This window comes from Ranitomeya variabilis, chromosome 2 (assembly GCF_051348905.1).
Source record: "Ranitomeya variabilis isolate aRanVar5 chromosome 2, aRanVar5.hap1, whole genome shotgun sequence".
Taxonomy (NCBI): Eukaryota; Metazoa; Chordata; class Amphibia; order Anura; family Dendrobatidae; genus Ranitomeya; species Ranitomeya variabilis.
In genome coordinates, this window is record NC_135233.1 from 13,764,044 (window position 1) to 13,778,809 (window position 14,766).

At 47.4% G+C, this 14,766-nt stretch overlaps 1 protein-coding gene across 5 annotated transcripts in view; it reads left to right on the plus strand.

The window, feature by feature from the left end:
* The window catches only part of ZFAND3 (zinc finger AN1-type containing 3), a 164,950-nt gene extending 158,127 nt beyond the window's left edge, over nucleotides 1-6,823 (plus strand). For all 5 annotated transcript variants that reach the window (XM_077282035.1, XM_077282038.1, XM_077282039.1 and 2 more), the window contains one exon: nucleotides 6,244-6,823. In XM_077282035.1, the coding sequence (XP_077138150.1) occupies nucleotides 6,244-6,398 (155 nt within the window). In that variant the 3' untranslated portion in view covers nucleotides 6,399-6,823. The remainder of the gene's footprint in view (nucleotides 1-6,243) is intronic.
* Nucleotides 6,824-14,766: the final 7,943 nt, after the last annotated feature.

The window sequence follows — 14,766 nt, forward strand, 5'->3', positions numbered from 1 at the left end:
CTCGCCCCTTCTGTATGCAGCGCACTAACCCACAACTGCTGTTACCATCCTGACATTTTGTGCACGAGATCCGCCAGTGTTATAGGGTGTCCCTGCATTTCATTACCAGGTGCTGGAAACTCATTTTGATTCTTGCAGAAAAGCAAATCAGAAATTGGAAACCGGCAAAACCTTGTAAATCAGAGCAGCGGAGAATCTGCCTCTACCCAGAGCTGCAATCACTGCCGGCTGGCACCAGGTAGATGGACGAGGAGAAGGGGAATCTGTGCTTATAGTGCATCTCGCCAGACCCCTCAGTAACAGGCTGGCCGTGTTCATGGGTCAGTGCAGGTTTTGCATTGAGCAGCTCCTAAGTTTCACAAAATCTGCAAACTTCTTTTGGACGTTGACATTCCGATGCAATTTTTTTCATAGGCTTCAATAAAGTTGTCCTGTCCTGTGTCAGTGTCCTGATTCCAGCACCAGTTCCCTCCATGTTTGTCCCCGCTGCCATGATAGTGTCCACCAGGTGGGATGTCTCTTGTGCCTTCTAGCACTTGGTCTTCACCCATCCAGAATTGCATTATACATTGCATTCTGGTGTCCCTGTGCATTCCTGACAGTGATGTGGGGTCTTCTCCGTGCAGACCCTCTTAGCTTGCTAGCCATAGTATGGCTTTCTCTCGTCTGCTGACTCCAGTCTTTTACATGTAGCTTGTGGTAATGATTCCAGCTATGTTCCTGTATCCTGACTGTTATCATTGCAGCCAGATTCCCTTCCCCAAGGTTATCGACTGAGCTGCCACACCGCATCTTGTAAAGCCATTGCATGTCATGGCATCCAAACCACGACCAACCTCTCCAATAGCGAAGACGCTCCCACACTCCAGTTCACCACTTCTTCTCTACATGTCCTATCCGGCACTACCCTGTATCCAGCCGACCACGGCCTCCCAGCTGGACATGCCAACCTCACAGGCCAAGCAGACCTCCACTAGCCTCTACACATGGACCACCAGCAGCCTCCATGTCAGTGCCTGACCTCTTCCTATTATGTCCTCCTTTTAGCTGAATAGTGGCTTATGCTCCGGCATCACATGCAGACCTGCCAGTCCGACTATTCCTGTGCCCATGCTTACATTCGTATCTCCCACCTGCAGCTGACAGCCATTCCCATGGCCAGCAACCCTTCCGGCCAGCAACCCAGCCGGCCAGCAACCCTTCCGGCCAGCAACCCTTCCGGCCAGCAACCCTTCCGGCCAGCAACCCAGCCCGCCAGCAACCCAGCCCGCCAGCAACCCAGCCCGCCAGCAACCAACCCGTTGTGTGCATGCATTTACCGCCACACCATATTCCACAGCTGTATCTCTCGAGATCAGACATGGCACATAACAGAAATGTTGTTTTTGTGATGGTCTCTTGATTTGATAGTTTTTCTTCACTTTTGGTTATTTTGCCGTGTTTGCTCTCTAGTCGAGTGGATTTTGCAGCCAGTTTTCTGTATGATTCAATCAGTGAAGCCCAAGGCCGTTGTCCTGGTCGGGCTCCAGCTGGCCGCAATATCTGACGGCAGCGGATGCTGAAGCTCTACGAGACGAGCCAAACACGGTCGGTTACACACAGACTACAGCGCACATTACAGGATATGTGATCCACGAATCTGGAGGGCAATGGCCGGAACCTGTACTGAGCGCTGCTGTGCAGACTCTTCTCCATGGATCAAAGCATTCACACAGCACTGAAAACCACATAACGTGAAATGCAGGCGACGGATTTAAAGGGCCCTCTGTTAGATTAACCCTTCATCCTGGAAATCTGGCTGACAACCAGTATGGCCTTTAGCTCACACAGGTGTTGTCACCCTGCCGTACCTAGTTATGTGGCAATGCGGGGAATGGGGCTGGGTGCCTGGGTGGGCTGCAGTGGTAGCCGTTTCTGCTTCAACAATTTTCCTAATCCAGCAACGAATGACCAGCGACGGTCCAAAGTCTGTTGAGGAAGATATTGATTGCAGCCTATATGTGCGGCTGCAGCGAGCCGGCAGAGTCCCTCCGCTACTTCTTTTATTCCCTGGGAAAGATGCAAAGCTTGAATTGCTTTATACAGTTTTCACGCGTTTTAAGCCACTAGTTCATCTAAATGGATCAAAGTGTCATTCGTCAGACTCATGTAGATGGAAATGGTAATAGTCTGATACATTTTCCGGGGCTGAGAGGCTTAAGTGCTTGTGCTTGGTGCACACGCATGTTGAGTCACTAATTCTGAAGTGCCCGTCTGAATGGAGAACACTGCCCCAACTGATCATGACTAGCGTTTTTGCAGACCTGCCTTTATCACCAGTGCACTGACGTTATAGACGTGGGTCTCATTGTGAATTTGGTGCAACTTTAAGCTGCCGTTCTGAAACAAATGTTACTCCAGTAATAGCGTAAAGTAAGAGGGGGCACTCGACCGCGTCCCCCCACCCCAACGGTGCTCGACCGCGTCTCCCCCCCCCAACGGTGCTCGTCCGAGCCTTCCCCCCCCAACGGTGCTTGTCCGCGTCTCTCCCCCCCAACGGTGCTTGTCGGCGTCTACCCCCCAACGGTGCTTGTCGGCGTCTACCCCCCAACGGTGCTTGTCGGCGTCTACCCCCCAACGGTGCTTGTCGGCGTCTACCCCCCAACGGTGCTTGTCGGCGTCTACCCCCCAACGGTGCTTGTCGGCGTCTACCCCCCAACGGTGCTTGTCGGCGTCTACCCCCCAACGGTGCTTGTCGGCGTCTACCCCCCAACGGTGCTTGTCGGCGTCTACCCCCCAACGGTGCTTGTCGGCGTCTACCCCCCAACGGTGCTCGACCGCATCTCCCACCCCAACGGTTCTCGACCGCATCTCCCCCAACCCAATGATGCTCGTCCGTGTCTACCCAAAGGTGCTCGACCGCGTCTCCCCCCCCCCCCCAACGTTGCTCGTCCGCGTCTTTCGCCCCAACGGTGCTCGTCCGTGTCTACCCCCAACGGTGCTCGACTGCGTCTTTCCCCCCAACGGTGCTCGACTGCATCTCCCACCCCCCAACGGTGCTTGTCCGCATCTCCCAACGGTGCTCGATTGCTTCCCCCCCTCCAACGGTGCTTGTCCGTGTCTACCCCCCTACGGTGCTCGACCGCGTCTCCCACCCCAACGGTTCTCGACCGCATCTCCCCCAACCCAATGGTGCTCGTCTGTGTCTACCCAACGGTGCTCGACCGCGTCTCCCCCCCCCCCCCCAACGGTGCTCGTCCGTGTCTACCCCCAATGGTGCTCGACCGCGTCTTTCCCCCCCCAATGGTGCTCGTCCGCATCTACCCCCAAACGGTGCTCGACCGCGTCTTTCCCCCTCAACGGTGCTCAACTGCATCTCCCACCCCCCCCCAACAGTGCTTGACTGCATCTCTCCCCCCCCCCCCCCCCAAACGGTGCTCGATTGCTTCCCCCCCTCCAATGGTGCTCATCCGTGTCTTTCCTCCCCCAATGGTGCATGACTGGCATAGAAATGCCACAGGTGGCAACGTTTTTGCACAACTCGGTTACTCAAAAATTTTGTGACATTTCAAACAATTTGTACATCAAAATTCTGCGAAAAACTGATGAAACGTGACCACAGCGTCATCTGTCATCGTCCATCAGGAGGAAAAAATGGTAAGTATGTTGTCTTCAGAATTAGTGACTCGAAGTTGTAAAGTCACTTCATGTCACGCAACACCCTCCAACTCCATGGAAACTGCATCAGGCGAGTTACCACATCCGTCTGATGGAGTGTGACAGATGACGCTGTCTGACACCGTCTCCATGGGTGTCGGGGGAGGGTGGCAGTCGCGTCTCTTAATCTGCATGATGCAGCATTCACGCGTTTAGAGTCTAATTCTGAATCCAACAGAGCGGAGTGGTGACTGATACATTTCCTAAGAGGGAATTGGGGGGAGGTAGTTGCGGTGCTTAATCCGCATGATGCAACTTTTTTTTTTTTTAAATCCAGTAACTTCTTATTGAACATTTAAGGTAAGTTCACATTGGGTGTTTTTTTTGCAGTAAAACCTGATGTCTTGGCAGGAAAGAATCTGCAGAAAAAAGCATGTTTTCCTTGGTTTTCCTTGCGCTTTTTTGTCTCACTTGTCCATACGCGGCTGTGAACGACAGTTTATTTATTACCTGGTGTCATATTCGAACAGCAGGAAATGGTCACTGTCTGATACGGTCAGGAGAGGTTGCGGGACTTGAAGTTCCAGGTGCAACTTTAACGCATTTTGAGCTGTGAAGCATTGACCTGAATGGAGAACGTAATGTTAAGAGTCATATTCCCTCAGAAGGAAATGGTAACTGTCTGATACAATCAATGTGTAGAAAAGTGGGGAGACACCATGGCCTAATATAATTCATGCATTTTGAGTCTTTAATTGGGAAATACCTTCCTGAACAGCGAACAGTGGCATCTGTCATACTTCAGAACTGGAGCACATTCCGAGTCACTGGTTTCCCTGAATGGAGGACATGGTGTCAGTTGTCCTCGATGGATAGAAGGATGTGCTAACGGTCTGATACATTTTCTATCCAAGCGTTGTGGGAAGTGGAGGTCCTTTACTCCTGAATGGAGGACATGGTGTCAGTTGTCCACGATGGATAGAAGGATGTGGTAACTGTCTGATACATTTTCTATCCAAGCGTTGTGGGAAGTGGAGGTCCTTTACTCCTGAATGGAGGACATGGTGTCAGTTGTCCTCGATGGATAGAAGGATGTGGTAACTGTCTGATACATTTTCTATCCAAGCATTGTGGGAAGTGGAGGTCCTTAACTCCTGAATGGAGGACATGTTGTCAGTTGTCCACGATGGATAGAAGGATGTGGTAACTGTCTGATACATTTTCTATCCAAGCGTTGTGGGAAGTGGAGGTCCTTTACTCCTGAATGGAGGACATGGTGTCAGTTGTCCACGATGGATAGAAGGATGTGGTAACTGTCTGATACATTTTCTATCCAAGCGTTGTGGGAAGTGGAGGTCCTTTACTCCTGAATGGAGGACATGGTGTCAGTTGTCCTCGATGGATAGAAGGATGTGGTAACTGTCTGATACATTTTCTATCCAAGCATTGTGGGAAGTGGAGGTCCTTAACTCCTGAATGGAGGACATGTTGTCAGTTGTCCACGATGGATAGAAGGATGTGGTAACTGTCTGATACATTTTCTATCCAAGCGTTGTGGGAAGTGGAGGTCCTTAACTCCTGAATGGAGGACATGGTGCCAGTTGTCCACGATGGATAGAAGGATGTGGTAACTGTCTGATACATTTTCTATCCAAGCGTTGTGGGAAGTGGAGGTCCTTAACTCCTGAATGGAGGACATGGTGCCAGTTGTCCACGATGGATAGAAGGATGTGGTAACTGTCTGATACATTTTCTATCCAAGCGTTGTGGGAAGTGGAGGTCCTTTACTCCTGAATGGAGGACATGGTGTCAGTTGTCCACGATGGATAGAAGGATGTGGTAACTGTCTGATACATTTTCTATCCAAGCGTTGTGGGAAGTGGAGGTCCTTTACTCCTGAATGGAGGACATGGTGTCAGTTGTCCTCGATGGATAGAATATGTATCAGACAGTTATCACATCCTTCTATCCAAGCGTTGTGGGAAGTGGAGGTGACTTTGTCGCCAGAATGAAGTAATTTTCCCAAACTCCTTTTCTCCTGAAAGGATGACATGGTGGTAGCTGCGTTACCCCCAATAGAAGGGAAGGCTAGGGAGGGGATCCTGAATACACAGAGGGTGTGGAGCAGAGCCCACGCATTTTGAACCCCATACTTTCACGTATGTGGTGTCAGACATTTACTTGTGTTGGACTCGCACAAACCACCGGCTACGTATCGCGCTTCATGGCTGCATTCGGAGGCGATGAAGGATTTCCTGGCGCGTTTCCGATGATCAGTATATAACAATCTGTCATAACATTACAGGATTATGAGGAGGTTGACAAGTGTCCACCTGTGTGTTATACGGCCCGATCAGCCACATATATCACGCACACCGCTCCCCCGTTTACTTGGCAGCCGCCGTACGGGGTATTTTTTTATTTTTCTTGGCAGTTGAGCCTCATAAAAATGAAATATGTAAATGCCGGTTTCTCACCTCGGATGATATTTTATTAACCATTTCCTTGTGTTTCTGTGTCGGTCGTGATGTTTTGGAGGAAAGGGCATATTTCTGAAATCTATTTTTCTGGGGGGGGTCACAAATCTATTTTTTTTTTCTCTCCCAGGTTATGTGTTCTGTATGTTACATCGTCTCCCGGAGCAGCACGATTGCACGTTTGACCACATGGGCCGCGGACGCGAAGAGGCCATTCTGAAGATGGTGAAGCTTGACCGCAAAGTGGGCAGGTCCTGCCAGCGTATCGGCGAGGGCTGTTCCTGAGTGCCCCCAACCTCCTACAACCAAATGCTGTTTCTATTAGTTCACTAATGTTAGCCTTATTTAGGACAATGTCAAGCAGGCTCTCACTACTGAGCAAGTCACAGACTACAGCCAATCAGGTTCCTCCTTCTTTGTTTTTTTTCGTTTTACGAGAACCCCGCAGGTACTTAATCTAGAGGAAAGATGGTAGTGGCCGGACGGTGGCTGTTGTCCATGATGAAAGCTCCAGGAATTTATTTCATCTTTATCATTGTGATCATTTATATATATTTTCTCCCCATTCCACTGATTTAAGTAATAATAATTGTTTTTGTCTCTTTTCCAATCCCGTTTTCCGGTCGGACCATCTCCCCATCGTCTTCACCCATTGTTTTCATGTTAGCCCTTAAAAATCATAAATTATAAATAAAAGTTGGGCTCATGCCGATCGTCCAATGTCACATGGCATCGTTAGTGGAGGTCCCAGTGGTCACTCGTGTCCTGCGTCTGAGTATTTTTATGTTAGCAGCATCAGGGATTTCACTGGGCGGGGGTCTCCCCTTCCTAGTACCAATAGCAGGTTAGTTACTCTGATATACCCCTGACCGCCAGACATTATTATCTCAATGCACTCAATAGCCCCACCCTGTACCCTACCAGAGTGACTGGGATTTACCTGATTGGCTTTTGTTTGCTATTTGCCAAGTGACGGTCCTTCTGGTCGAATAAGCCTAATTCACAGCACACTAGCCATGGCTGGAGCATATATATATATATATATATATATATACATACACATACACACTTGGGGTTCGGTTTTGTGGCAGGGTTAAAGGAAATTTTTTGTAACAAACATCTCAGTAACAGTGTTGAGGAACATCCGCAAATACTCCAGATTTTTTGTACACCTCGCCTCCAAAGTATTAGCTTGTAGAAAAAAGTAAATAAAAAGGGCTCAGTAGCACGATACTATGCAGCGAAAGTGAAGGGAGTTCCGCATGGGCGGGGACAAAAACCGCTTCCTCTTAAAAACAAAAAGAACAGAAAAAAGAAGGAAATGAGAGTTGGGAGAGAAAAGGTGAGGTAGATATATTGAGTTTTTCAGGTCTTAGTTGAGGTCCAAAAACTACATAGGGTACACATTGAGGTCAATTGCCTGTGTATTTAAGGCTCAGACGAACTCCCCACATCTGCTGGGAACAGTTAATATAAACTTGCCCTTAAGTAGGAAATTAAAGATTGTGGGGCAACCCAAGAGATTTTAATGGATGGAATGGCAAGTTCTCAGGCTGTAGATGAGGCCTTGAATCACTACATTATATTTCAGTGTCACATGCTCAGATATGTACAGATCTTCAATGGCAGTTTTAAAAACAAAGCCTTGCACATCTGTAGGACACGTGCAAAATGGGGAATAACTCGAGCAAATCCAGAGGATGAAATGCCAGTTGGACATTATAAGGTTTCTGATGCTTTAAGGTTGAATGCTTCCCTAAGATCCATCTTAAAGAGTAAGACAAAAAAATGTTCACATTTTCAAGGGCTGGTTAAAATAAACAAACTAACTTGCTCTTGGGTACAAAAGGAGACATTTCTCTAATCTAAGCAATCCCAAGCCATGGAATGGCAAGTTGCATATGCATTGGGTTTCTCAGGCCTTAGAAGAGTCCTTCAAAGACTATTTAGCGGGCTCACCTCTCTCTTGAGGTCTGTCTTAAATATTCAGATAAAACTACTCCAGTTTTCAAGGTCAAGCAGAAGAATGCCTTCCTCTTTAGAAAGTGTGAGAGGTTAGAAGTAAATGTCAAGGGATTGATTACCAAGTGGAATATGTATGTAGTGTTTCAGGCCTAAGTTGAGGTCTAAGCACTTCAGGAGCTATGTATGTGAGCTCACGTGACTCCTTTTAGGTCCATCTCTTCTCAGATATTCAAGCGCAGTTCCATACCAAAAAAGAATTTAACCCTGAGTAGAAAGGTGCGATAGACTGGAAGGGGACCCAAGCAATCGAAGGGAAAGGAGCACCAAGTAGAATGTAAATAGGGTGCTTTTGACCTTAGTTGAGGTCTAAGGCCTTTGAAAACTAGTGTCCACATGTTTTCTTCACTTATCAGATCTCTTATGGGCTTTTCCCTCTGCAGATCTTTGAAGGAAGATTTTAGAAAACCTTGCACATTGAAAAATGTTGGGAATCCCAATGGATGGAATTACCAGTTGGATATAAGTAGGGTTTCTTAGTTGAGGTCTAAGACCTTTGAGAATGATGTAGTATGCGCACTTGTCTACTTGACGACACTTGCTTCTGTCCTTCATAGCATCAGACGGACTTTCTCCAGATCTTCGACTGTTTCTTCCAGAATTCCTCATACTATAACAGCACTTTCAACCTATAGAAGTTGAGTTTTATCTCGACTTTGCTTTCGAATTGCCTTGATAGTAATAGCTGACGACTGTTTGGTAGCGCTGTCACCCACAACGTCTGCCCCAATTTATCAAATCCATTGGCACTTATGCACTTAAAGGAGGCTTAGTTGTCTAGGGTGTGGGGGGGTTAAACTATCTATAGACCTTACAATGCGAGAGGACGATTTGGAGAAGGAAGTCTCTCGTTATACGGGCGGGCAGCAGGGGATCGGATCTTTCCTGCGACCCTTCATGCAAATCCCTAGATGAAGCCCACTTATTTCCCCCGGTTACAGTGTCGCAGATTTCTAGCCTCTTCTTTTTTTCAGGAACCGAACTTCTCTCAACAGTGACGCAAGATGCAAGGATCTTCTCCGATGCATAATCTTGCAAAGGACCACTATGTCCCACCACACTCGCCACCCGATTATGCAATAGACAACTCTATGCCGTACTGTTTGTCTGGATTTCTGCTTGGTTTTTGTATATATTTTTTTTTTTATTATTTTTTGGAGGGGAGGGGGGTGAGGGAACGTCTCAAATACGAACCAGCCCCCGAGAAGATAAAGGTCCTTTGTCATTCCACCTTCCCCATGACTCCAGGCACAAGGTTAGTCTGAAGGGTGACCAGAGCGGAGGCTACCATGAACATTGGGACGGTTTGCCTCGCAGCGGTAGTTCACTGGGTTATTCCTTTGCAGTATCTGTTCTGTGAAGTTTATTAAATGTAACAAAAAAGTTTTAATTTCTTGTATCTTTAAAAAAAAAAAAAAAATCTTATTTAACCATTTTTGTGTTCTAGATTTACTTAACACATGTAGCCTAGAACTGTTTTAGTTTAACATTGTAAAAGAAAAAAATTATTATTAAAAAAAATTCTGGTAACTATTCTTTTTTTTTTTTTTTTTTTTTTCTTCCCTTCCTGCTGAAAGAAAAAATTAAACAATTAAAAAAAAAAAAGTTTGACTCGATTTGTCTGTTCTTATTGTGTTACAGTGTAAAGCCTGGAGGATAGGGGATATAGCGTGATAGGGATAACTTGCTGATTTCTGGGGGGCTAATATCTACATCCCAAGCAATCCTGAGGCTCTACAGCCTCGTGTTGAACGGAGCAAAGGTGCGAATATATGGCTTCACATCCGTGTATTTGGTAATGGGGCTGCTGGAAATAGCCGCATAGAGCGCTCCGCTCTCTGCTATTCCCAATAGAGCGCTCCGCTCTCTGCTATTCCCAATAGAGCGCTCCGCTCTCTGCTATTCCCAATAGAGCGCTCCGCTCTCTGCTACTCCCAATAGAGCGCTCCGCTCTCTGCTACTCCCAATAGAGCGCTCCGCTCTCTGCTATTCCCAATAGAGCGCTCCGCTCTCTGCTATTCCCAATAGAGCGCTCCGCTCTCTGCTATTCCCAATAGAGCGCTCCGCTCTCTGCTACTCCCAATAGAGCGCTCCGCTCTCTGCTACTCCCAATAGAGCGCTCCGCTCTCTGCTATTCCCAATAGAGCGCTCCGCTCTCTGCTACTCCCAATAGAGCGCTCCGCTCTCTGCTATTCCCAATAGAGCGCTCCGCTCTCTGCTACTCCCAATAGAGCGCTCTGCTATTCCCAATAGAGCGCTACGCTCTCTGCTATTCCCAATAGAGCGCTCCGCTCTCTGCTATTCCCAATAGAGCGCTCCGCTCTCTGCTACTCCCAATAGAGCGCTACGCTCTCTGCTACTCCCAATAGAGCGCTACGCTCTCTGCTATTCCCAATAGTGCGCTCCGCTCTCTGCTACTCCCAATAGAGCGCTCCGCTCCCTGCTATTCCCAATAGAGCGCTCCGCTCCCTGCTATTCCCAATAGAGCGCTCCGCTCTCTGCTATTCCCAATAGAGCGCTCCGCTCTCTGCTACTCCCAATAGAGCGCTCCGCTCTCTGCTATTCCCAATAGAGCGCTCCGCTCCCTGCTATTCCCAATAGAGCGCTCCGCTCTCTGCTATTCCCAATAGAGCGCTCCGCTCTCTGCTATTCCCAATAGAGCGCTCCGCTCTCTGCTACTCCCAATAGTGCGCTCCGCTCTCTGCTATTCCCAATAGAGCGCTCCGCTCTCTGCTATTCCCAATAGAGCGCTCCGCTCTCTGCTACTCCCAATAGTGCGCTCCGCTCTCTGCTATTCCCAATAGAGCGCTCCGCTCTCTGCTACTCCCAATAGAGCGCTCTGCTCTCTGCTACTCCCAATAGAGCGCTCCGCTCTCTGCTACTCCCAATAGAGCGCTCCGCTCTCTGCTACTCCCAATAGAGCGCTCTGCTCTCTGCTACTCCCAATAGAGCGCTCCGCTCTCTGCTACTCCCAATAGAGCGCTCCGCTCTCTGCTACTCCCATAGACTGAGTAGGGGAAAGTTGAGCATGTACAGCTCTGCTACATTCAAGACTAGGCTGGAGGTCTCTGTGCAAGGGATTTGTGGGGTCCCAGCAGTCAGGACCCCAATAGTGGGCAAGTTAACCTCTATCCATAGCAGAGGGAGTAACTTGTGATTTTGAGAATAACCCTTGAAGCTGGGGAAATGCAGAGTTTCAGCGTTTCTAGTCTATATTACATATACAGATAGGCTTCACATGAGAATAGATACATTTATAGTTCAGATCCATACACGGCAGCTGGAAAGAATTCCTCCATTCTGCATCCCGAGGATCTGGAAAATGATGTAAAAAGAGACCCAGATGCAAAGTAACATTCATTCCGAATGGATCCACATACGAGCGCGCGGCCATGAGCTGCGGGCAGAAAATAACCGCTGCTGTGATACGCCGGGCACAACTCATTCTGCTAATTTGCAACCCTCTGATTTCCACTCAGGATTTCCCTTCAATAATACACAACGTTCACCGACCCGAAGGGACAAAAGAAGAATGTAGCAGAACATATTAATTCATTACTGCAAGACTCCAACCGAGGCTGAAAATGCTGATCTAGAAATCACCCCGGTACTAATTATCTCCTCAGCCAAAGTACCTGCAGCGATCACATTGTGTACAGCGAGAATATCGAGACACCACGCAGGTAACGTTATGCCCCAGCCCGCACCCCATATACAGCTATTCCAGCATCTGTACTGGAAATGTACGGGCTATGATTCCACCCGACTAATCACAGTTGTGTGAGTGTTTGCCACCTTCACACTTCCCTATTCTTTTACATGTTTGTCACACTTAAATGTTTTAGAATGTAAATATGAGAAAGATATCACAAGTAACACAAGATGCAGTTTATAAATGAAGGTCTTTATTATTACGGGAAAAAGAAATCCAAACCTACAGGGTCCTGTGTGAGAAAGTGATTGCCCCCTTTACCTAATAACTGGTTGGACCACCCTTACCAGCAAGAACTGCAATCAAGTGTTTGCGATAACTGGCAATGAGTCTTTTGCAACGCTCTAGAGGAATTTTGGCCACTCATCTTTGCAGAATTGTTGTAATTCGGCTACATTGGAGGGTTTCCGAGCATGAACCACCTTTTTAAGGCCACAGCATCTCAAATCGGACTAAGGTCAGGACTTTGACTAGGTCACTCCAAAGTCTTAATTTTGTTTTTCTTAAGCCATTCAGAGTTGGACTTGGTGTGTTTTGGATCATTGTCCTGCTGCATAACCCAAGTGTGCTTCAGCTTGAGGTCACGAACAAATCGCCATATATTCTCCCTTATAATTTTTTGCCAGACAGCAGAATTCACAATTCCATTTACCACAGCAAGTCTTCCAGGTCCTAAAGCAACGAAACAGCCCCAGACCATGACACTTCCACCTCCATATTTTACTGTTAGTATGATGTTCATTTTTTGAAATGCTGTGTTACTTCTACACAAATATTAATGGGACATACTGTACACCCTCCAAAAACTTTAAACTTTTGTCTCATCAATCCACAGAGTATTCCCCCAAAAGTCTTTGGAATCATCAAGAAGTTTTCTGGCAAAACTAATACAAACCTTTATGTTTTTATTTCTCAGCGGTGGTTTTAGTCTTGAATCTCTGCCTCGCAGGCCATTTTTTGCCTGGTCTCTTTCTGATGGTGGAGTCATGTATACTGACCTTAGCTGAGTCAAGTGAGGCCTGCAGTTCTTTGGATGTTATTGTGGGCTCTTTTGTGACCTTTTTGATGAGTTGTCACTGCGCTCTTGGGGTAAATTTGGTCGGCCTGCTCAATATTTTGGCCATTTGTGTATAATGGCTCTCCCTCTGGTTCACTGGAGTCCCAGAGCTTTAGAAATGGCTTTATAACCTTTTCCAGACTGATGGACCTCAATTACTTTGTTTCTAATTTGTTTCACAATTTCTTTGGATCACGGCATGAGGTCTAGCTTTCGAGGAACTTTTGGTCTACTTCACTTTTGTCAGACAGATCCTATTTAAGTGATTTCTTGATTAAGAACAGGTGTGGCAGTAATCAGGCCTGGGGGTGACTAGGGAATCTGAAATCAGATTCCCATAGATGTGATGAATCACAGTTAATTTATTTCAAAGGGGCGGGCAATCACTTTTTCACACAGAGCCCTGTGGGTTTGGATTTCTTTTCCCCTTAGGCCAGGGTCACACTAGAGAGGAATACAGATGAGATAGAGGCGCAAAAACAATGCATTGCACACGGACCAATGTTTCTCTATGGGGCAGCTTCCATCCGCCGTATATTTCTCGGCTGTATTTTACGGGCTAAGAAAATTGCAGCACGCTACGTTTGCCAGCGTATTGCGCAAAAAATCCACCAATGAAAGTCTATGGGGGCAAGAAAAATATGGATTAAACACGGACCAGCAGTGTGACTTGCGAGAAATACGCACCGGTGTTCTATAGAAAAATCGGTAATTCAGCGCAGTGTACAGTAAAATCACACTGACAGGTTAGAATAGAGAGAATAAATGTCTACACATCGGGTATTCTAGAATATGTATGTAGTTTATGTATGAAGATTTTAGAATAATACATTGAATACACAGGATTCGGACTGCGCCTGTCGCTGATTGTTCGCGGCCGGCCACGTAGTATATAGCACAGCCACGTAGTATATAACAGCCCACGTAGTAAATAGAACAGCCACGTAGTATATAGCACAGCCCACGGAGTGTATAACAGCCCACATAGCATATAACACAGCCACATAGTATATAACAGCCCCCACACGCAGTATATAACACAGGCCACGTAGTGTATAACAGACTACGTAGTGTATAACACAGCCCACATAGTATATAGCATAGCCATGTAGTTTATTGCACAGCCCACGCAGTATATCGTACAGCCCACGCAGTATATCGCACAGCCCAAACAGTATATCGCACAGCCCACGCAGTATATCGCACAGCCCACGCAGTATATCGCACAGCCCACGCAGTATGTCGCACAGCCCACGCAGTATGTCGCACAGCCCACGCAGTATATCGCACAGCCCACGCAGTATTTCGCACAGCCCACGCAGTATGTCGCACAGCCCACGCAGTATGTCGCACAGCCCACGCAGTATGTCGCACAGCCCACGCAGTATTTCGCACAGCCCACGCAGTATGTCGCACAGCCCACGCAGTATGTCGCACAGCCCACGCAGTATATTGCACAGCCCACGTAGTATATAGCAATGTGGGCATCATATCCCTGTTAAAAAATAAAAAAATAAAAATTAGTTATATATTCAGTTTCCGTTGGCCCTCGGATCCAGGCGAAGCGGTTACCGACGCTCCTCGTTCGCTCCAGTCTCGAGTGCATTGCGGTCTCGCGAGATAACATAGCGGTCTCGCGAGACCGCTACGTCATCATCTCGCGAGATCGCAATGCATGGAGCAGTCACCAGAGCGTCGCGAGGAGCGGGAAAGGCGCCGGATGGTGAGTATATAACGATATTTTTTTATTATTATTATTTTTAACATTAGATCTTTTTACTATTGATGCTGCATAGGCAGCATCAATAGTAAAAAGTTGGTCACACAGGGTTAATAGCAGCGCTAACGGAGTGCGTTACACC